Here is a 22,998-nt window from a genome sequence, read left to right as displayed (position 1 = left end):
TCCCTGTGGATGTCTCACATTACTCAGCTGAGTGAGCTACTGACTGCTCTTTAGTTATCTCCATTATCTCCCAGAAAGAGAGATATGTTCTGTTCAGAAAAAGGCAGGTGTGCTGGTGCATATCTGTAATCCCTGCCCTTGGGAGATGGAGGGAGGAAGATCAAGAGTTCAAGGCCAGCCTGAGCCATGTGAGACCCTGTCTCAAAATAAAACCAGAGAGAGAGGGTTTAACTCCTCAGAAAATGGGGCTGGAACTGAAGTGCACTGGGCCCCAGTATCAGCCGTTGGCCTCTATCTTGCCATGACTTCATTCCTTTTCCCTTTCTGGTAGTCTTAATTTTCACATGGAGAGCCATGGTGTTCTGTGGCTCTGATTCCACCCACTTTACTGATGTGGGTCACTGCCCCCTCGGTGAATCAGTTCATTCAAACCCAGATCCATCTTTTCCTGCCATAGTAGTTAGTCTAGGTGATGGCAGGTATTTGCAGCAAGAAAGTTAGATATCAGGACTCCTACTAAGACTTCAAGAGTGGTCACTTCCTCTCAGATGTGAATAAAGAGGCATGTAGACACAGAACTGATAGCATCTGTCCTTTTCTGTTGTGGTTGTTCCTTTTAAAAATATATTAAACAGTCATACTTGCATATAATGTGTTTGGATCGAACCCACCCCTCATTCCCTTCAATTTCTCTTCTACCCGCCCCCCACTTCTCCCCTCCAACTTTGTATCATCCCTCCCCCCTCCTTCCATCTACTCCCTTCTCTCCCCCCTTTCCCTCCCCCTTTTCCCTTCTTCCTTTTATCCTTCCTTCTTTCTTTTCCTCCCTTTCTTTTTTCTTTCTTTCATTCCTTCCTTTCATTCATTTAAAAAATACCCACTGAGTCTATGTAGTACTGCCTGTATGTGCCTGGGTATTAGATCTACTGGAGCATGGGTATCCATCTATTCAAGGATTGCATCCCTGAAGAAAACTGACTCTACTGTCCCCTTTCCAGCAGCTTCCATTACCAATAGCTCCTCACACAGAGATGAGGGTGGGGTGGGGAGACTTTCATGAGTCCCTCTAGTATCCTTGCTGGGGTTTGGACTGGCTTGATCTTGTACAAATATTGGCATTCAGTCCCAGCCACTGTGAGTTCATGTGTGCAAGCTGCACTCTGTGTATGATTCTGTACTGAATCTATCTGGCCCTTGACTCTTGTTGGTTGGGAGAGTATTAACTACTGCTGTCTCATTGGTGGTTATGTGTCTGTTTAAGTTATTTATTTCATCTTGATTAACTTTTGTAGGTCAGCTACATTTAGAAATTGGTTTCTTGTAGCTTTTCCAGTTTAGTAACATTAACTTTTTTCTTTCAAAATTGGAGAGCAGTATTATAAATACATCCTTTCCCCTTTCACAAAAAGTCATGAACTCATTTTTCTATTTAAAATTAATAATTTTGTAAGCTATTAGAACAGTCATGATTATAGATAAGTAGAAAAAAATAACTGCACAGTAATATGCACCATCTCTCAATACCCAGCAATGTTTTGGTGTATTACTTTTATACTTTTAATTTGGTATATTGTAGGTACTTGATGTTATTTTGTGAACAAAGTTTGTCCTTATGATTTTCTGAATTTCCTCAATGTCTGTTGTAATGACTCGCTTTTCATTTCATGTTTTATTAATTTTGGTCTTTTCAATTTGGCCAAAGTTTTATTAATCTTTTTAAAGTCCCAACTCTTGGCTTAATTGATTATTTGCATTTTTTCTTTTCTTTTTCATTAATTTTGTCATCCCTGACTTTGAATATCTCTTCCCATCTTCTCTTTTTTGTTTGCTTTCCTTCACCCAAAGCCTTCAGGTGCATCATTAAGTAATCTCAACCCTTCTCAAACTTGTTCAAAACATGGAGAGACAAGTTCCTAATTTATCTGATGAGGTCAGCACTACCACAGTTAACTCCACACCGAAATACCACAAAGCAAACATTAGATAGAGCAACATTTCTTATGAATAATTGATGTAAAAAGCCTGGATTGATGGCTCAGTGGTTAGGGCTTGTTCCTCTTGAAGAGGACCCAGATTCGGTGTCCAGCACCAGGTGGTAGCTAACAACTCTAGTTCCAGAGAATCCCATGCCTTCTTCTGGCCTCAACTGCCACTGCACACGTGTGATGCAAACATGCATTCAGGCAAAACAGAAACATCCATACATTAAAAAAAATTAAATCACATTCTTAAAAATAAATCTCAATAAAATGCCAGACCTGCATTCTGCATTCAATAGCATTCCTTGGGGTGGGCTGGACATGGTGGTGCATGGCTTTAACTCTGGCATTTGGGAGACAAAGGCAGAGAGACCTCTGTGATTGGGAGGCCAGACTGCTCTATATAATAAGAACTTGTCTCAAGAAAGAAGAAGAAGAAGAAGAAGAAGGAGGAGGAGGAGGAGGAGGAGGAGGAGGAGGGGGAGGGGGAGGGGGAGGAGGAGGAGGAGGAGGAGGAGGAGGAGGAGGAGGAGGAGGAGAGATTAGGGTCAGCAAGATGGCTCCGTGAGTAAAAGCACATTCAGTGCAGACCAAACTCCAGTCTTCTGAACGAGCAACAAGCCCGCTTACCCTGTGCGTGATTTCTCACCCCCACCTCACTCCCACACCATTCTTACCGTCATATCCTCTTCCATTTGATTTTCCTCACTCAGCACAAAGTATTTACCTTTCTTCTTCCTGTCTATGCCTACTGTCACCCCGACAAAAGTCTCATGCCTCAGCCAAATCCTTTCATGGATTCTTTGTCACTTGGATGCGGGGCACTAAAATGAAGAGCGATGATAAGTCTACACCTGCCAGCATGCGTTCCTCCCTTCTCTTCACTAAATTCCTCTAGATTATCAATTTCCAAGTTGTGGGCTTCACAACACCAGTGGAAAAACTACCTAGAAACCTGCACAAAACACAGAGCTTGTGTCTTGTCCCATTCCTTTGGAGTCAGAAACCCAAGGGTAAGGTGCAGTGAGCTCTGCCTTCCCCCTTCTCCCAGGATATTCTGACAGATGCTGACGGTGGAGAACCACTAAGTCTGGGTTATGTTGCCTCCTGCCACGTACTTGATTTTTACCCTCCTCCAAGATTTCTTAAGAGGATGAGATTGTGGGGAAGCACCTCCTCTTGAACTTGAAGAGCTATGCTTCAATGTATGATACCTCTGAAACTATGCCTGCCTGCTGCCATCTCTGAATTCCAGGGCAAGAGCATTCTATTTTCATGTGCTGCAGCTGGTAGCAACCAGGAATACACGGCAGAGCTCCTCCTGCTCCTGGCAGCGGGGATGATTTTCCAGCCCTCCCTGGCATCATCTGCAGTGACTTCTAGGAGGAAAAAAGAGAGGTTTTTCCTCTTTAAAAGTCAGGGAGAAGCCAGATGTGGTGGCACATACCTGTAATCCAAGTATGCAGGAGACAGAAGAGGTTCAAGGACAGCCTGGGATTGCGTATGGGGTTCTAGGACTTCTTGGGCTTGAAACCAACAGCAACCAAAACAAGAGCAACGATAAAAGTTTGTTCAAAATCAAAACATCCGAAATGGAAATCAGTAATTCCACCCGATCCTAGCTCTCCGTTTCTTTGACATACATTGCTATCCTCCGAGACACCTAGTCCAGGTTGTCTTTTGCCCACCCCACCCCCACTCTGTCACCCCACCTGTGTTCTCCCCTGTGGAACCAGCTCCTCAGGTGATAGTTTATGTCAGCTACCCTGGCTCCCCACTCACTCCCTTTCCTCCATCTTTAGTATGCAAGGATGAATGTTCCCGAAATCGTTCTGTGAATGCCACTCTCTGATTAGGAGCCTGACACCGATGCTGCCGATCAGACCCTTACCTGTCAGGACTCCTGGTTCGCTGTTAATGTGACCCCAGCTGTGTCTTTGGAAGGCCCTGGCGACCCTCCCCCAGGGGTTATCCAGCCGTATCCAGACCCCCATGCTCCCTGCTCTCGGTGCACTAAAAGGCTTTCAGTCACCATGCCTGCGTAGTTAAAGCCGGCCCTCCCAGAAGATCGAGCTCAGGTTTGCCTTCAGGAACAGCCAGGTCAGTGCCCTCTCCAGGCCCCAGGTCTCTGCAGCGTCTGTGTGCCCGCATTCACCATATCCCCTTTGCCCTACTTCTTACCCTTTCCCTCTCACCCCATTCAGCCTTGGCAGCCTCGCTGGGACCTCATTTTTCCCAAAGCCCCTACAGCTCTGTCCTGACGGGTATTTACAGTTGGGGAGAATCCACAAGTGCTAAGTATCTAAGGAATTTTCAACATGTTTGTGTTTTAATGAGTTTTCTTTCTAGATGTGCACTCTTGTTCCTGTAAGTGTAAAAACTGAATCTGTTATAAATAACACACCTCATTATTTTCACTATTTTGACATTGGAAGTGTTGAGAAAACATTCTTAGCATGAACCTAGCTCAGCTGGCTTCTGACGAACTCTGAAGAAAAAAAATACTGAGTGCCACAGATGGTCAGATTCTCGTGTTAGCCATGGAAGAAAACTCAACGTTGTAGTAAATGCCTAAAACTTTTATTTTGCCATTGCCAAAAATTTACCTCCAGTGGGTACCTGAGAAAATTCTACTAGAATGTCCAAATATTTAAATTTGGGTAAAATCATATTTTCATACTTTTTCTTTTAGCTAAGATACAATGTAACATTTTGATTTACTTTTGTTTATAAATGTGCGCATGCGCCTGTTTATCTTCTGGCCTCTGAGGGTAGATTCACATGCACACAGATGTACATACAGACACAGACATACCTACATAGACAAATTAAGATAAAATACATCTTTTTTGTTTTGTTTTCTCTGTGTAGCTTTGCGCCTTTCCTGGAATTCACTCCTGGAATTCACTCTGTAGCCCAGGCTGACCTTGAACTCACAGAGATCCACCTGCCTCTGTTTCCCGAGTGCTGGGATTAAAGGCGTGCGCCACCACTGCCCAGCTAAAATACATCTTAAAAGACATAGATTTTCATTTGTGTTCACCTAATGACTAAGCATTTATACATCTTCTAAAGCAACTGAGCCATCCGAGCCACTCAGTGGTATTAAGAAAGACTGAAGTATTCATGTGTCTTTTAGAGACAAGTAATTGCCTTATGTTTTTTTCTTCAGGTGGTTTGCTCTGTTAGAGATCCAAATATGCATTATCTTAGTGCTTTATAAATATGACTGCACTCTTCTGGACCCATTACCAAAGCAGGTAAGTGCTTTTAGAATTTCAAACAATATCATGACTTCAGATTTGATATAAACTTTAAATATGGGTTTTGATACTAGCCACGTGTTGAGTGAATCCCTTAACTTTGACCTTGGCTCCATTTACAGAGGTCTTCTGTAGGTCTATAAATGAACTCTTTGCTTTGAGTGCGTCATAGCCCTTGGTCCATCCAGAAGGTGACCGGATGCAGGGAAGCCAATCTCTCTATAAAGATAGTGAGCACAAAGGAAGAGGCTGAGGTTTCTCCCTCACCATTGAGGCTATCTGTCACTTAGCTCTATGTAGATGCAGTGGCTCCTGAAGGGACAGGAGCCTCAGAGTCCTGGATCCTGGAAGATCTGCAGAGCATGGATTGTTCACTCTCCTCCCTAGGGCTCCTAATCCAATAGTTCTGGGAAAGGGCTCCATGTCTGCATTTCTGACAAGTTACAGATGTGTCTGTTACTGCTGGTGGCCTGGGTACCACGCTTTAGAGAGCACTGCTGTAAGGAGTGAGGAAAAGTCCAATTTCATCCCAAATGTGTGAAGACCGGCTTGGACTGGATGAAGGGTGCTATTTAAACAGAATGTGGCTCTGAGGTCACATCCGAGCTATTCACTAAGGCCGTTCGTGTTTCATGGAGGAAGGAGTAAATGAAACTCCTTGTGTTCTTTGAGTGGAAATAATCTAAGTGTGTAAGTGCCTCAGGGAATATGTCACAGATACACACACTTAAGCACTTTCCATTGGTTTTGTTCCCACTTCTCTTTCTCCTAGTTTTTTTTTAATGTTATCAATTTCTTGAGAATCTCACATATTATATTTTGATCATATTCATCTCTCTCCCTCATCTCCCAGATCCACACCCCATTCTTTACGGACCCAACTTTGTGTCTTTGTTTCTTTTTTTAAAACCTGTGGAGTTCAGTTAGTGATGCCTACATGCTTTTGGGTGTGGTCATTCACTGGAGCATGCTAGACCTGCCCAGGGGTCACACCCTTCAAGAGAGCTGTGTTCTAGTAGCAACTATCAGTTACCAGTAGCTTCTCAGCTAGGGGTGGGACTTTGCGCCCATCCCCCGGCCCCATGCTAGGGTTTTGTCTGGCTTGCAGAATGTGTGCACACTGTCACAACCACACGCAACAGCCCCCGCCCCCCCCATGTCTAGAAAGCAGAGTCTTCTTATAGTCACCTACCACCTCTGGTTCTTACGCTCTTTCCACCAATGGCAGCCCTAGGGGCCAGCCCACCTGAACCTACACTGCCCAGGCAAGGTGCAGGGCTCTTTCTGCTGAGTGCTGCCATTGGTGAGAGGCAGGCCCAGCTCTCCTGCCTGCCATAAGTGGCAAGGGACCAGGGTTGGGGTAAGGGCATCTTTCCCTCACCCATGCCACCAAATGGCAGATGAGGGGGGTGGGATCAGCTCTCCTGCTCTCCTGCCCTCAGGGCCAGCTCACTTATAACACCCACCACCACCACCACCACCAATAGGGTCAGCTGTACTGTGCTGTCCAGGCAAGGTGCAGGGCCAGTTCCCCTGAGTGGCTGCAGCTGGTAAGAGGCAGGGCCAGCTCTCCCTCCTACCATAGGTGGCAAAGGGTGGGGCTGGGGGAGGGCATCTCTCCATCGCCCACTCCACCGTATGACAGATGAGGGGTGGGGCCAGATCGCTCACACAGATTGGTGGGGCGAGACTACCTGTGTCTCTGTCAGCAGGGTCAGCTCTACTGTGCTGCTCAGGAGAGGTGCAGGGTCACTCTCCCACTCTTGTGACCCGAAGGCCACATATTTCCTCTTTAAGAAATAAATATAATTTCATTTCTCTCTCATTATGAACCAAATAACAAGGAAACACAGCAAAGCTTTATTTAAGCTGCACGCCACACCAGTGGCCCAGCCTTGGCAGCCTGGCATCCATCCACGAAACAACTTCAGTGTCAGGCACATATTTCACTGGTTCTGGTGGTTGTTGCATTCTAACATTTTTAGGGTGCAGATCCTTTTCTTGATTTAATTTTTTTTCTCATTTTATATACCAACCCCAGTTCCCCTTCCTCTCCTTCTCCCACCCCCTCAGCTCTCCCCTATCCCAACCCCCATCTACTCCTCAGAATGGGTAAGGCCTTCTTTGGGGAGTCAACAAAGTCTGGCATACCAAGTTGAGGCAGAGCCTAGACCCTCCCACCTACAAGGCATCCCTCCATAGGGAATAGGCTCCCCCAAACCAGTGCATGCATAGGGTGCAGATTAGTGCAGGTCCCCTCCTCCTCCACAGCCCATTGGCCACTGGGCCAAGGGGGCAGACGTGGCAAGCAGGGCCTTGTCCAACCTGTGAGTATGGTGGAGATAGCCCTTCAGGAAATGACTTCAGTGAATCAGCTCAGCGGTGTTCCAGAGTGTAGGGAATATATAGGATTGGGAACGACAGCTGGAGAATCACCTAACTTGCATTAAACAACACATTCCTATCATAAAGTTCCAGTACAAGTCTCAGTTATTATCATCTGTGGACGCTTGGTCCTATCATAAGGCTCCCAGCACAATGTCTAATTATCATGTGGGCAGCAGAGGGAAAGCTTCTGCAGGGCAGGGAACTGTGTCCAGGGTCACACTAGAGATAAGTCAGGGATCTGGGCCTAGCGACAGTCTCCAAATAAAGTCAGGTAGAGAACAGGGAGCCTTCCTCCCAGGGGATGGAATCATCCATGTTGCTGAGATTGAAGAGGGCTGCCAGGCCATGGTAGACTATAACCTCCGACCACAGGACCTCCCAGCACCTTAGAAACTAAAATTTTGTGCATCTCTTCATGGAGAAGTGCATACATCTTCATGTATAACTGTGGGTTCAACTTCAGTGGGCTCATGGGAACTACACAATTCATTTTATCAGCAGAGTTAAGGCATCCATCCTGTGTTCTATTGTGTTCACACTTGAAAATAAAAAAGGCTGATTGTCTAAAATGCATCCCCCTCTTTTCTCACTCTTCATTGCGGACAGAGCCTTTCATAACCCCTCCCTTTACCCCACAAACTCAGACATTCCCCTTTCCTGAGGAAAAAAGATCCACAAGCGGTGGTCATCCCAACGGTGTGGCTGTGGTCTGTCCACCAGCTCCAGGTAGTTCCCACGCACCTGTCACAGGTGCCGATTTTCATTCAGTGACTGACATCCAAGCTCCAGAGCCAGAAAGGGGGGGGAGGGGGTTACAGAAGGCTGGGAGGTTGAAGAGAATATAAGGAGTCATCTACGGATAAGAATAACTACCAGCACACAGGTTGGCCTGCATAGGCTGCACACAGGTGCGTGGGCGCAGGCACACCAGCAGACTCCCACGTAGCGTGCAGGCAGGAAGGTGGACTGGTTGCTTTGCTGCTGCTGTGATGAAACACCGTGAGCAAGGCAACTCAATCAAGGCAGCGGGCATCTGGGCGTATGGTTCTGCAGGGATAAGGGTCCATAATGGCTTGGAGATGTGGCAGCAAGCGGGAAAAGGAAGCTGAGAGTTATGTCTTAAGCCACCAGCATGACGCAGAAGGAGCAAGCTGGAGGTAGGCCAGGCTTTGCGATCTCAGAGTCCACCCCCAGTGACACACTTCCTGTGTGTCAGAAGCAACTACTAACGGGGGGTGGGGGTGGGGGTGGGGGGGTGTCAAGTGTTCCAATACCGAGACTGTGGAGGACTTTTCTCATTGAAACCACCACAGGAGAGGAACGCAAAGGCACTCACCTCCAACCTCAAGGTCGTTCTTCTGTAGAATCACACGAAAGTGGCATTCCATCAGCAACAGTCACGGATCATCACATCCCTGTTTTCCCTTTGGGTTCCCCAGGCATCTGCTGTCAGCCATCGTTAGCCGACTCAGTCCCCTCGGTATCTGGTGTTAGCCATGCTTTAGCTGACTCATGCCATATCACTGCCACGTTGTCTGAACACAAAGTGGCACATTCGGCCTTCTGTTTCCTACGTGAGGTGTCATAGCTTTTGAGTCAGGGATGTAGAAAGAGCCTTGTTTATTTTGAGCATGCCCTTCAGCCTGATAGAAGGGTGGGCAGAACACAGGCCTGTGGGCCCAGGTGAGCAACGTGAAGCTGAGAGATTATTAAAATAAGCTAGCTTTCTCTTCTCTGCTCCTCCAACGGTAAAGTTGATGCTCGAGGTTTCGAAACTCAGCAATGCGAACGTTTCCCACCCTTCCAGCCTCCGCTCTGTACCTTTAGAGATCACAACCAGGAAGACTTAGGACTAAAGCTGTTGGCCTCCGTCTCTTAGCTTCTGTGTCTCTTCTACATTTCTGCTTCTAGAGTTGTCTCCATTTGGTGGGTGTCCCCCAGCCAGAAGGGAAATGCCGAATTGAATATAAACAAAGAACATGATGTCCATTGGGGCTCAAGAGGGTCAGAACCTTCGAGAAGAATGAAGTAACCCGGCTCCTGCCCTCCGAGCATCTTGACCTGAAGACATCCTAGTGGCACACGTGTTTCTTATCTGAAGACCATGCATCCGATCCCACTGTCAGGAACATAGAAACCCCAATTCATGGTTTAGAGAATGGGTTCAAATGATTGTTTAAAAGCTAATTTTAGCCGGGTGGTGGTGGCCCATGCCTTTAATCCCAGCACCTGGGAGGCAGAGCCAGGTGAATCTCTGTGAGTTCGAGGCCCGCCTGGGCTACCAAGTGAGTCCCAGGAAAGGCGCAAAGCTACACAGAGAAAACCTGTCTCGAAAAACCAAAAAAAAAAAAAAAAAAAAGCTAATTTTTAAAAAAAAGTTGGAATTTGGCTTCATATATGACCATATCAAAGCTTCAAGTAGAAATGTCATTTGAATGGAAATATTGGTACATTAAATTCATTGTGAAGGCAACATTCTTAAAATTCTATTTTGTAAAAAAAAAAAGAAGAAGAAAAAGAAAACTCTAAAGTTTTGGACACTGAAAAAATTAATGATTTCTAGACATTTTCTATTTTTAAAATGTGATTCTTAACTAGAGGTTGGAAATCTTAGGCTTATTAATGCCAATCACTGCAGACATGCCCAGTGCTGAGAAGTATGGAGAAAACGGCAGATTTGTGGCACTTGTAGGGACCGGTTCCTATGCTGCACTCATTCCTGCACGGGCATCATCTTCTCTGGAGGGGTAATCACTACACATCGATTGAGGGATTGATTTGTACTTTAATTAAGGGAGAAGCACTCTTTTGACTCAAAGTGTCTTCGATGATAGTTCAACAGAGAGAATGCATGGTCTTACTGCATCTTGTTAGGCCATGTTTGGTTGATATTCCTGGGAGGTCTGCTCTTTTCTGAAGGGAAATGGAGGAACAGTGGATCTGGGGCAGGGTGTTATTGGGAGGGAAAACTTCAGTCTAGATGTATTGTATGAGAGATGAATAAATAAAAAGAAAAAATAGAAATGCACCTCTGATATTGTGTCCTTTAAGTAACTGCAATTGAGTCTGTTACTCACATCTCAGGACAGTGGAATATTTGCCATGAAGTTCTGGAGAGAAAACCCAGTATGTCCATGGGAATATACAGTTCTCATAACAACAAACAATGGTGTCATCATTTATCCTCCAGATTCCAATACAAGTTCTCTTCATCTCCTCTGTTTCACTGTGGCTTTGTAGTACATGCTGTTCTCCTGGTCTCTTCCCTTCCCTACCTGGCTCCAGCTCCTGACGTTGGGTGTGGATAGTCATCTTTTCCTTACCAACAAGGACGTGCATCTCTAGAAGACAAGGAGTGCTTTCAAGAATATTCACTCTTTCCAGTGAGTGAATTGATTTTGAAGGTTAGCTGGCTGCTCAGGCCTTCTCTTTGCAGGCTTGGTGGTCTGGAGAAGGCAGTGCAGAAGTCCACAGCAGCTCAGAGTGTGGCAACCACAGTAGGTGGGTTCTGCTACAATAACAGCTGTCTTCTGAGGGAAGGCATATTTGCCCCACAGCCAAGGCCCACAATGAAATGCTGTATTTGCATACATTTGCATACAGTTGAACTAAATTGCAGGGCTGGTGTCTGCTTATTCTTGCTTCATAATGTTCGCTAACATGCCTATGTACTTTAAGAACTGTCGAAGACAAGGAAATCTGTTGGTGTTTGGAATAGTGAAGAGTTAATATTTGGAGGCCCCATATTTCTTTTATATCTCTCTGGGTGTTTGTATCATATATAATATTCTTGTATTAACTGGGTTTTCCAGAAGGCAGAGCCTGAGACAGACTAGTATGAAGACAGTTTACTTGGGATGCAGGAGACAGGGCAGGCAGATAATAAGCCCGAGAGCTGTGTTAGCAGGCCGTGTGTTGTAGCATCAAGGGTCTGTGAGGCAGGAGTGACTGAGTGCTTTGGAGAAGTTAACCTGTGCTGAGTTCAAGAGCAAGTGGGTTCTGAAGCTTTGTGTGGCCAGAGAAGCTCAAACACCGTGAGTGGGTGAGTCTGAGCTGCTCTGGATGTGCTGACTTCTGTGAACTGAGGTTGGGCTGTGGACACCTGGTGTGGGGGCACAGTGACATCGGATGTACTCTTCTCTGATCTGCTGGCCCTTTGCTGAGATCCATCACATCACCTTCAAAGCGGTGGCTGCCAAGCAAAGACTTGTTGGGTTTGGCTAAAGCTGCCTTCATAACATTTAAACATGTGCCTAAGGGTTTCTCCACTCATGATGAACCTAAAACCGTAATCTGCTCATAACCCGCCCTTAGAATGTTTTGCTGCATCTCCGCCAGTCCGTAAGTGGCCAGATAAGACAGGTGTGAGCTCTGTCTATACCTCTCTTTTATTTTCTGCACATAGCTTTCTTTGGCCACAAATGTAACGTGCGGTGAAGTGGTTGGGCACAGATCTGCACGGTTTTCTATCCAGACTGCTATCCAATTCTAGTATTGCAAGTCAAACAAAGAGCTACAAAATCATGTTTATTGTCATTTTCTAATGATTTCAGAGCTATTAGAGCAGATGAGGCGCCAGAAAGAAAGTGCTGATAACTCCCAAGAGTCCTTGAGGGATGCAGGAGAGGCTCTGTTGACCCCTTCCGGGGTCCCTCTGTCTTACAGAGTTGGTTCCATCTTGGCATTGGTGCTCTGTTTGCACTGAGCACCAAATCTTTTTGGCTTCTGTCTTTTGACTTTTGAGTCCAGTGCTCATTTGCACTGTGAAGCGATTGCTGACCATTGGAAGCCCTTGCAGAAACTGGAGTAGTTCCAAGATGCATTGAGTTCCATAAGTAATTGGATTGGATCCAATTGCAGGCCTCTGATGACTGACTGGATGAGACAGAATCTGGCAGTAAGTGCACTTACTGAGGGAAATGCAAACCTTGGCCTTCCAGACTCTGCAGCGACTTCATATTCTAGCCTCCGTTTCTCCTGAACACGAAGGAATTACGACAACCTTGAAAAGCTGGCAAACCAAGAATGTGAATGAGACCATCAGATTTGCATCTGTGTGCATGGGGTGTGTATGTGTGAGTCTACCAAAATACACGAAGGAGCTTCTATTAGTCACTTTTCTGTTGCTGTGATAAAATACAATGACCAAAGCAACTTATATAAGGAAGAGTTTATTTCGGCTGGTGGTTCCGGAGGGCCGAGTCCATCATGATGAGGAAGCCTGGCTGCAGGAGCAGGAGGCTGAGGGTTCCTATCTTGATCAACAGACACAAAGCAAAGAGAGTGAACTGCAAGCAGGGTGAGGTTATGAACTCTCGAAGCCCCCCCCCCCATGACATACTTCCTCCAGCACATGCTGTACCACTTGCCAAACAGTGCCACCAACTAGTGACTGTGTTCAAGTACCTGAGCCCATGCACGATATGTCTCATTCAAACCACCACAGAGCTCTGTTTATCTGACTTAAAAGGGAAAAAAGTGTTTGAATCTAGTTGTTAATTATAGAATTTTACGTTAGACTTACTAGTTAAACAAGCTTTCCTATACCCTTGATAGATTAGGTCACAAAGATAAGGGTTTAGCCAAGGAGAAAAATGTATAAGAACAAATTCCTTCATCTATATCATCCCTGGGAATAAAATGAGAGGAAAGGGATTTGTGTCTGACTGTTGGATTTGAGTCTCTCTACCTCTGTGATGTTTGAATTTGATCATTGTTAGATGGGATCTCCTGTAGTCCGGGCTGGCTTGGAACTTTCTATATAATAATGCTAGCTTTGAACTTCTGATCCTCCTGTGTCCACATCCCAAATCCAGGGATTACAGGCATACATAAACATGCCTGGCTCCATTTATGATGTTTTTGATATTTGTTTGGTTTGCCAGTGAGCTGAGACTTTGGGACCAGCTGCAGCGCTTCCTTGGTCCTTGAATTACGTACATTTGGTTGGGAGCCTCTGGGATATGGAATGGTGGTTTTTGGACATGGGTGTTTTGGTAATACCTGGGTTGCCAGCTACCAGGTAAACCAGGCCTGCCTGTTATGGCCTCCTCCATTTTTTCTGCATAGAATTGCCTCCTTCCTGCCCATGCTGGAAACTGTTGGGTTGGATACTTTAGGCATCATTACCATAGCTCCTTGTCCCTGGTCCTGGGTTTATCACTTGGTGTGTGAGTTAAAGATCTAGCCATGCCCTTTCATTTTTATCCATCTTAGATACTATATGAGGGTTCAAGACACAGGACAACTGGGGAGTGTGGACTACTTACTAGGCATCTGTGTCTGTCTTCTCAAGAGCCTAGAATAAGGCTGGTTGATAGTTTTAGCTTGATTTTGCTCTTTTTTTTTTTTTTTTGGTTTTTCAAGACAGGGTTTCTCTGTGTAGTTTTGCGCCTTTCCTGGAGCTCACTTGGTAGCCCAGGCTGGCCTCGAACTCACAGCGATCCGCCTGCCTCTGCCTCCCGAGTGCTGGGATTAAAGGCATGCACCACCACCCCCGGCTTGATTTTGCTCTTTTAAAATAAAAAAAAATAAGACGACATTTTAACAAATGAGATAAGCATTATTACCCACAAGCAATTCAAATTTAGCCATCAAAAATTAGTAAATTGGGTAAATACAAATGACATGAACATTTATAAATGAACACTTCATATTTCAGAAATCTTTCTGGAAATTTGAGGCCTTGACATGATGTGAAGTAATAGATACCCTTTGGGTGTCTGGGTCATTTCTCAACGAGTTAAACTATTAAGATGATACTTATTAAATATAAGTTTAAAGTTTACATATTTTGGCATTTTGCTATTCTATGGTTGAATATAGTACCTAAATATATTTTGGGTTGTTAATTAAAGTAGGTCAAAATGCATAGAGTAATGATTGTGAAGTGCCCATCTTCCAATGGGACATCTGTGACTCACCCCTACCTCAAGCCCAGGAACATTGTGGAGGAAGGGGCAGAAAGACTGCAAGAGGGCCCAGGAAGGCACTGCTGCAAACAGTGTCTTCTGGATGTGACAGGGATGCTGTGCCCAGGACTCTCGAAGGCTGGGCTGCCTGTACAAGACTTGTACAAGATCCAACATTCCAGCCAGGATGTGGGGAAGGGCTCCCAAGAACCTAGTCCTGTTTGAGGAGCCACAGGCAATTGCTAGCTGCAGGCGGGAGGGTCAGTTTTCTTCAGCGACATGGCCATTGTTGGTTGGGTGGCTCATGCTCTCTGGTGGTCAGCCCTACACTCATGTGCACATGGGCAAGACTAATTGAACTCATGTAAAAAAGCAGCAGAAGAAGATGTAAATTTGAGAAGGGGGTATTGGGGAGAGCTGAAAGGAGTTGGGGGGGTAGGAAAAATGAGGGGAGGATATGATCAAAATGTATTGTATTTATGTATGAAATTCTCAAATGAAAATAATAAAAACAAAAATTGCTTCATGTGGAAGCATACTTCTAAAAATCACCTCAAAACTGCTGATAGGGAGCAGTTCAAAAAGCTTACTCTTTAGATATTTTTCACAAGAAATTAAAGTTGCTAAGAATGAAAATTCTAATTAGCATATGATAAGCAAAACTAAAGATAATAATGGAAACAAGAAAACTAAGGTATTTTTGATGGGGAATATTGTGAGGAAAGTCCATAAGATTATTCTAAGCCAAAGTATGTGTATTATTCAATAAACCCACTAGACTATTTTAGCTTTTATAGAGGCATTCTATTCAATTACTATTTTTCATTCCAGGATTTCTAAATCTGTAGGATTTTCCGTGTGAGAAGGCTGTAGCAGTTTGAGAGAAAACTGTCCTCAGAGGCTCATGTATTTGAGCTCTTGACTCTCTAGCAGCTGGCACTGTCTGTGGAGAATATAGAGCCTTTAGGAGATGTAACCTTCCTGGAGGAAGTGCATCATTGGAGTTGGGCTTTGAGAGTGTATAATATCACCCCACTTCCTGTGCTACAGTTGACAGACTTCCAGGTTTTCTCAGGTTAACTCAGTCACTGGGATACAGGATCGAGACCACTGGGTATTTTACAAGACAGATTTGGACCCCAAACCAAACGGTCTTATTTGTTCGTTAGCCCATACAGTCACCATCTCAGATTCCTGGCTCAAACAATGCTATTTCTACCTCTCCAAGCAATGTGTCCATGACCAAAAGTATGCAGGATTTCATAACCTACCTTACACCTGCAATCTCATGTTCTGAGAGATGAAAGATTAAGGGCAAATGTGGGCTAGGCAATTGAATGTTAAATTTGTTGCTCCAGAAAAACAGCTTTGGTCCACTTCCCTATCTATATGGTAGATTGTTGTGGAATAATCCTTTCGTACACTGTGAAGATATGTCACTTGGATTGGTTGAATAAAAACCTGAACAGCCAATAGCTAGGCAGGATTTCTAGGCACAGAGGATTCTGGGAAGGAGGGAGGAGTCACCAGCCAGACAGAGAAGGAGCAAGACATGCAGGAGGACAGGTAAAAGCCATGAATCATGTGACAGCATGTAAATGAATAGAAATGGGTTAATTTAAGTTATAAATGCTAGTTAGAAACAAGCCTAAGCTATCAGTCTAGCTTTCATAATTGATGACAGGTCCAACAAAGTCCGTTTACAAATGGAGACAATGTGGAGGCACCTATTTCCACATAAGACCTGAGAAAGCTTAAGGGGAAAAAAGGGTTCCAAACCCAGAAAAAAAATGGAGCCTTCTAGTCCCACAGTCTCTCATACGGGCCATTGTACAGAAATGTGTCCCTCAGCAACTGCCGAGGGCTTGAGCTGACAGGTCATGAGCTAAGCTGCACAGTGGTTTAAGTTTTACTTATGCAGACAGAAAAGGTTACAGATACACAGTAAAGCAGGTTCAGACAGAAAAAAACTAAACAGGTTGAAGTGTCCTAAAAATGTGCTTAGGCTTAAAAAAGAAAAGAAAATGGGTATAGATAGTCATAGAAAAAATAGTTTATAAATGAGATAGTCTTTAAAGAAAAAATAATATTGAGAGGATGAGCCACATAAAGATGGAAAATACACAGAGTCTGGATCCTGTATGCTGTTATATTGACTTTAAATTTTTTGATTGGTGATAGGCAAATAATAGCTGCTGAGAAACATTGGGTTGTGAAAACTACTAAATTAAACTAACCTATATATTTTAAAACTATCTTAACTTCAAAATGGAAGTCAAAAAATACGTTACATTGGGGAAGAGGTTATGCTTTTGTTTCCACAGAAAATGAAAGGCTGTGGATTCATTCAAGGTTGATAGAGATTAGATTTGATCAGGGGAGACCCCCTGAAAATCCTGGCTACAGACGTAAAGAAATAAACCTAGAAAAACTACAAGACAGGTGACATATATTTTATCTGCTCAAGCATAAAACAAAAAAAATCATCTTTGGCTGGCTTGTGCACAGTCCATACTTGTGTTACTGCAGATTTGTGTTACCTTTGAAAACCTCTGTTTTCAGAGCAAGGGGACCAGAATCCAATGAAAACAGGTGGCCCAGGTGACCCAGCCTCTCAGAGTGCCTCTGTTGCCATTTCCCCAGAGTTCTAGATCCAGAACAGCTTCAAGGTTACTGGCTGAAGTGATCCAGTCTCACAGATTATTCTAGCCAGGACTTGACCATTATCCTAATTTTCTCAGGGTCCCCCAAAGATGCCTGTGCCCCAGACAACAGGAAGATGCTAAAGAACACAACACCCATATTATCAAGAGATGGGATGGGTGGTTTTTGGTCGTTCGGTGGGTTATGGATATTTGTCATTGTTTTGGGGGATTGGTTACAAATTGTTATTGGTCATGGTCACAAAAAAAAACTGAACAAAGGCAATTAGATGCAGGGATCTCTTTCTGAAGAGAAAAAGGGGGGATAGAGTATAGAAATGAAGGGGGAAAGAGTAGATTATTAAATCTACTTTTAAACTAAAAAAACAACTGCTTGTCTTAAATATTTTACATTGGTATGAGTTTTTATATATTGATACAAATTTAAGGTTATTTTATTATACTGCATATATCTCTCTTGTTTTAGATATTTTTTATATATTGATACAAATTTGTTATTTTTGTTAGAACATACTGTACATAGGTTTCTATTCTTGTTTAAGGTATTGTACCTGTGCAGTTCATTTAACAATATAAGTAAATTTCTAGTCCTTGAAAGTTAGGGTATTTAGGATAATAAAGAAATGTAGGTTACTAGTTAGTCACCTATGTCAGACAAACTGGTATTCATGTTAGCAATGTTTTCAAGGTCAAACAGAGATGAATTTTAGATAGATAGGTGATCTTCAAACAATTCAAAGACCTACAGAATATGATCTTTAAAATGTTTTAATAACATAAGGCTTTTCATAACAATGAGACACATATGCTCCTGGCAGCACCAATTTACTTCAGAGAAGATGATGGTCATCAAAGAAACTCCATACAGACTTTCTATTCAGCTTTATGTCTATGTAAGTATATGAGAAACACAAATTGGATTTCTGTATTTTCTTTTTTCCTTCTTTTTATGTGGGGGGAGGTCACAAAGGTTGGGGGGCAGACATGGGAAGACTGGGAAGTGTGTGTGATCTGGGTTGATGATATAAAATTCTGAAATAATCAATAAAAATTTTATGAGAAAAAAAGAGTGGACTTTGGTGAAGTTGCCATGCAACTGAGCAAGGTGTTCAACTCCTTGTGGAGCTCTGTAGTAATGCTGGGTCATGTGGCTAGTCTGGGCTAATAGGATGTATGTCCTGGTGCTAGGTGTCAGTGCCATGTGGATATAATTGACCCTCTTCCTTTCTTCTGTGAGCTGATGAGGGAGAAGCAAGAGCAGGGCAGATTGTTTCTCAGGCTGCTCCTGGGTACCACCGAGAAGGAAAAAGCCCTTTGCCACAGCCTGCATTGGGATACCGTGGAAGTGACAGGGATTTTTTTTCTACCGTGGTATCAGAACCTACCAGGGCAACTTGGAAGATGAAGAGCTCTGACTGCTGTTCTCTCCTTCTGGTTTTAATCCTCTTTTCTCTAATCTGGTTCCATTTAGATCAGGGGTGGGTATAACCTTTTGACATTGTGATATGATGTTGCCATCTACAGTGAGATGCTGACAGAAGCCATGTGCTCTCAACAGGAGCATCAGCATGCTATACCAAAATGTTATCATGGATACTCTATGCAGAGATCTTTATTATTTTTTTAAGTCATAATATTTGCAGCCAAAATGATATGTTCACTATTTACTTCATTTTCTGAGCAGTTAGTTGGCTTATGAGATAGAAAATAATTCCCATTCAGCTTAATTCCCAAGTCACACAGATTACTGACTCATGTAGTAGACATTCAACAGCACACTTCTTGAGCCTGTAACAGTACCATGCCTGGACCTATACTCAGTAGAATAAGTAAGTTTGGAGTGGGAATATACTGTGGTCATTTGTGTTCAACTCTAACCCTATCCATTTCTGAGTGTGTGGGAGTCTGCAGGTTCCTCGGCCTCCCTCATCTGAGACCAAAATGGTACTTGGAAAGCGTTCTTATCTGCTGTGGCTCGAACTGGTACATAAAGCATCGCTCACAATCAGAGTGAAACAAGGGCATGCTTTCTTATGGGTGGAATAATTCCAGCCCCTCTCTCTTTGAAGGGAAACTGTACTTCTGTTTTGTAAGAAAGTCTTGCCGGAATTAGACCACAATTTCCTGTCTCAAGTAAAACTAAAGCACCACTTCGCTCTGCTACCACATTGCAGAACTGAAGATGTCTTCCTGCCTGGCAGCCAGGGACATTTTGTCTTTCCATCTCTCTCTGCATCGAACCCACTCAACATCAACTCTCCTTGGCTAAAAACAAAGTGCTTAATTACTTCCCCTCTGAACTTGTTATCCCAGTGTGCTTTATGGATTTGGATCATAGTTACATAAGCCATGCCCATCATGCCTAATGTAATATTTTCCCATCTGTTCATTTTCACCCAAGACTACCATGGCAAAGAGTAATTTAGCAGAGTCTACCTTCTTCCACTTTTTAAAGTGAAGCAAACCATTCAAGAATGTGATGCTCAGGCTCTCTAGGAAATAAGCAGGGATCCGTTGTCTCACAATATCTGTTGAATTCTGGAAAGTCACATGTTCAAGTCCCATATGGTCACACAGTTCTGCACAAGAGTGAGCTGATCACATTGGTTCACCGAGAGCGTTTTGCCACACCCTAAATATCATTTGGCAACAACAACAACAAAAGCATATACAATTTTTGTTTCTCCTCAATTGTGCTATGAATTTAGAGCTGGTCAAAAAGAAAAGTCAGCAGAAAAGAGAAAGAAATAGTTGTTGACAGATACTGGACCTTGAACACATCCTGCTAAGTGAAAAGAGCCATAAAGGACTTCATGTGACGTGAACTGTCTAGGACATGCAGTCATGCAGAGAGAAAGTAGATTAGTGATTTCCTCTGGCTGGGCAGGGACTCTCCTCCGTGTGTGTGTGTGTGTGTGTGTGTGTGTGTGTACCCAAGCACCTGTGTGATGATCAAGTGGATAACAGCTGTGTGGTAGATAGAGGTAGTCTTTGAGGGTAACGGAACATTCTTTTCTCCATTATGATGCATTTCACTTTCTCAGAAAACAATGGTGGTTGCTAAGAACCAGGCATTGGGGAAGATTAAGATGTGCTTGGTGGAGATATTTTGTGGTTGAAAGATAAGTAGGTTTTGAGGAACCCCTATACAGCATTGTGATTGTAGTTTAAAAAATAGCATATTGAGGCTGAAGACACAGCTCAGTGGGTAAGAGCACTCTGATCTTGCAGACGATTCAAAGTTCTGTTCCTAGCACCCACGTGGCAGCTCACAACCACTTGAAACTATTTCCAGGATATCCATTGTCTCTTCTGGTCTCAATGGGGACTGCATGCACATGGTGTACATACATACATGTGGGCAAACATTCATGCACCTAAAAATAAATACTTAAAAATTTTAAAATGTGGTAGCATACTTAAAATTCATATTAAGATATTTTAAATTGAGTGCAGTGATGGTTACACCATTCTAGGACATTCTAATGCTGCTGGATATTAAATGTCAGGTGGATAAATTGTCTGAAATGTTGGTTGTTCCTCAATAAAACTGCTTTAAAGGACTATTGTTTGTGTGTGTGAGCAATGTGTTAGTATTCCCACAACAAGTATGTGTCTCAGAATATGAGACGTGCAAAAAATACAAGGTACTAAATACTCTGTGAAACATCACAGTTCTGAGTCCTTGGTGTGCCTTTTTGGGGCCAATTGTTAACTCTTTGTGGGCGATTTCTTCCAAGGAGCCCTGTCCTCATCATCATGGTAGAGCACCTGGTGCCTGGAAGTGGGATGTGCTCTACTGAGTTCTGTTGCAAGTCTTTTTCTGCATTTTGCTGTCCACTGGCCTCCCACGGTGCCTGTGGTGTCTGCACCTCTGCTGTTTGCTGGCTACCCACAGTGCCTGTGGTTCTGGACTTTGCCCAGCATGGCTGGCAGCATGGAACCAGTGTTCCCCCTGCCCAACTCCCTGAGTCTCATGTGTCCCTCATAGTCAAAGCTCTCATGTCTCCAGGCTCAGCCGCTTCAACCCTTGCCAGACTTTCCAATGCAGGAAGTGTTAGTTATTTGGCGGCGCTCTTACCCTGTGAGGAAATGTCACGAAACACGACAGAATCCACTAACAAGAGTTTTATTAAGATAAGAGAGATGGACAGGTGTGCTCAGGCCTGTTGAAAGGACACATGCATGAAGAAGGAAGCCGGGAATATGGCGCCAGCTTATAAAGATTGGGTCGCACATGTGTACACAGGTTCATGTGGCTACTCCACGCATACGTGTAGATCACATGGTTGTGTTGCGTGCTTTACGCAATCATGCAAAGCCACGGAGTCCTGGTCACATGAGACATTTTGACCCGGAAATGGCTATTTTGACTTGGAACTGGCTAGGCAGAAGAGTCTGGATCTGCTGGATATACGCAACCAGCAACCATGCCCAACCATGGGGCGTGTTGTGAATCTATCAGGAAGAACCTCTTTCAGCTCTTGCCTTGATTTCAAGATCACTTTGGTCTCTCTCTCTCTCTCTCTCTCTCTCTCTCTCTCTCTCTCTCTCTCTCTCTCTCTCTCTCCTCACTACTACCCATTCACCATGTCCCAGCGAGGGGCTCAGGATTAAAACAGAGACAAGACAGCAGGTCATTCATCTCAGTAGAATGCCCTTTATTGAAGGAGGGAAGAGGCCTTAAATACAGGCTTACAGCACAGTGGGAGAAGGCAGAAGTTCGCTACAGATGTTTTACATTCTTGCATCCTAGCTGTTTACACCAAATGCAGGATACACAAACAAGGAACCTCGGTAAGCTGTTCTGGAGGAAGGAAACCAGCAGGGAATTAGCATAGGGAGGACATCTGATCAAGGTCAGCAAGCAAGGCAACAGCTACCCAAGGAATGGGGTCAGGGCCCAACATCTATGCAAAAAGAGTCCACCTTGTTTTTGGAGACAGGCCTGCTCTCGAAGGCCAGGCTGGCTGATCAGAAAGCCCCAGGGAAATATGTGCTGCTACCTCCTCTGCACTGGGGTTCCAACACACGCCTCCATTCCTCGCATTGCATTTTTAAATTTCTATGTAGGTTCTGGGGTTTGAACTCAGGTCCTCACACTTGTATGACAACCACTTTAGCAATAGTGCCTTCTCCACCCCTGCCGCCCCCCCCCACCCCCCAGAGATGGTTTTGATGGCTCATCAAACCCCCAGCCAAGCTAAATTGTAAGGCCACAAAGGCTTAAACTGAAAATATTTTCAGGACATGATAAAAATAGTTACATTCCATCTCTTCTAGTACAGGGAAGGAAAGGACTGACAGAATGGTTGAATTGCTGTACTAGAACGCTCTGCGAGTTGATACATCTAGACACAGCAGAGCCCTGAGGAAACTGAAGTCATAAGTTAACACTGTTTGGCATCCTGTAAGAACTTGACCTGCATCTCCTTCATAGGGATCATACTCAATAAGGAGATGCCGGTTTAGATTCCCAGTTCTAAGAGTAGTAACAAACCGAGCCATGAAATAAGCTTCTCTCTGCAAACTGTCCGTATTACTTAGCTGAGTGACTTGGTAAGAAACAAGAGATTTCTGCTCTTCAGTTTTCTGCACCCAGGGAAAAAAGCCAATGAGGTTTTGTTGTTTGTTTTTTCCCCCAAATGATTTCTTCATCAAGAGAGGGAAATAGAGTTTGCAACAAAGAAAACCATCTCTAGGGAGGAAGTTTCCTCCGCACAGAGCATCTCACACTTGTGCTGCAAGAGTCCTGGATACCGGATGAACCTTAATGATGGGACTGGGAGGAAAA

The 22,998-nt window shown here is 44.0% G+C and overlaps 1 protein-coding gene across 1 annotated transcript in view; it reads left to right on the top strand.

Annotated features, from left to right (window-relative positions):
• The window catches only part of Cyp39a1 (cytochrome P450 family 39 subfamily A member 1), a 92,404-nt gene extending 78,431 nt beyond the window's left edge, over positions 1-13,973 (top strand). Inside the window, exons 11-12 of the mRNA XM_042266391.2 lie at positions 5,152-5,239; positions 9,542-13,973. Coding sequence (XP_042122325.2) covers positions 5,152-5,239; positions 9,542-9,613 — 160 coding nt within the window. The 3' untranslated portion in view covers positions 9,614-13,973. The remainder of the gene's footprint in view (positions 1-5,151; positions 5,240-9,541) is intronic.
• Positions 13,974-22,998: the final 9,025 nt, after the last annotated feature.

This window comes from Peromyscus maniculatus, chromosome 21, assembly GCF_049852395.1.
Source record: "Peromyscus maniculatus bairdii isolate BWxNUB_F1_BW_parent chromosome 21, HU_Pman_BW_mat_3.1, whole genome shotgun sequence".
NCBI lineage: Eukaryota > Metazoa > Chordata > Mammalia > Rodentia > Cricetidae > Peromyscus > Peromyscus maniculatus.
Note: the sequence above shows the minus strand (reverse complement) of the source record. Positions and strands in the feature narration are given on the sequence as shown.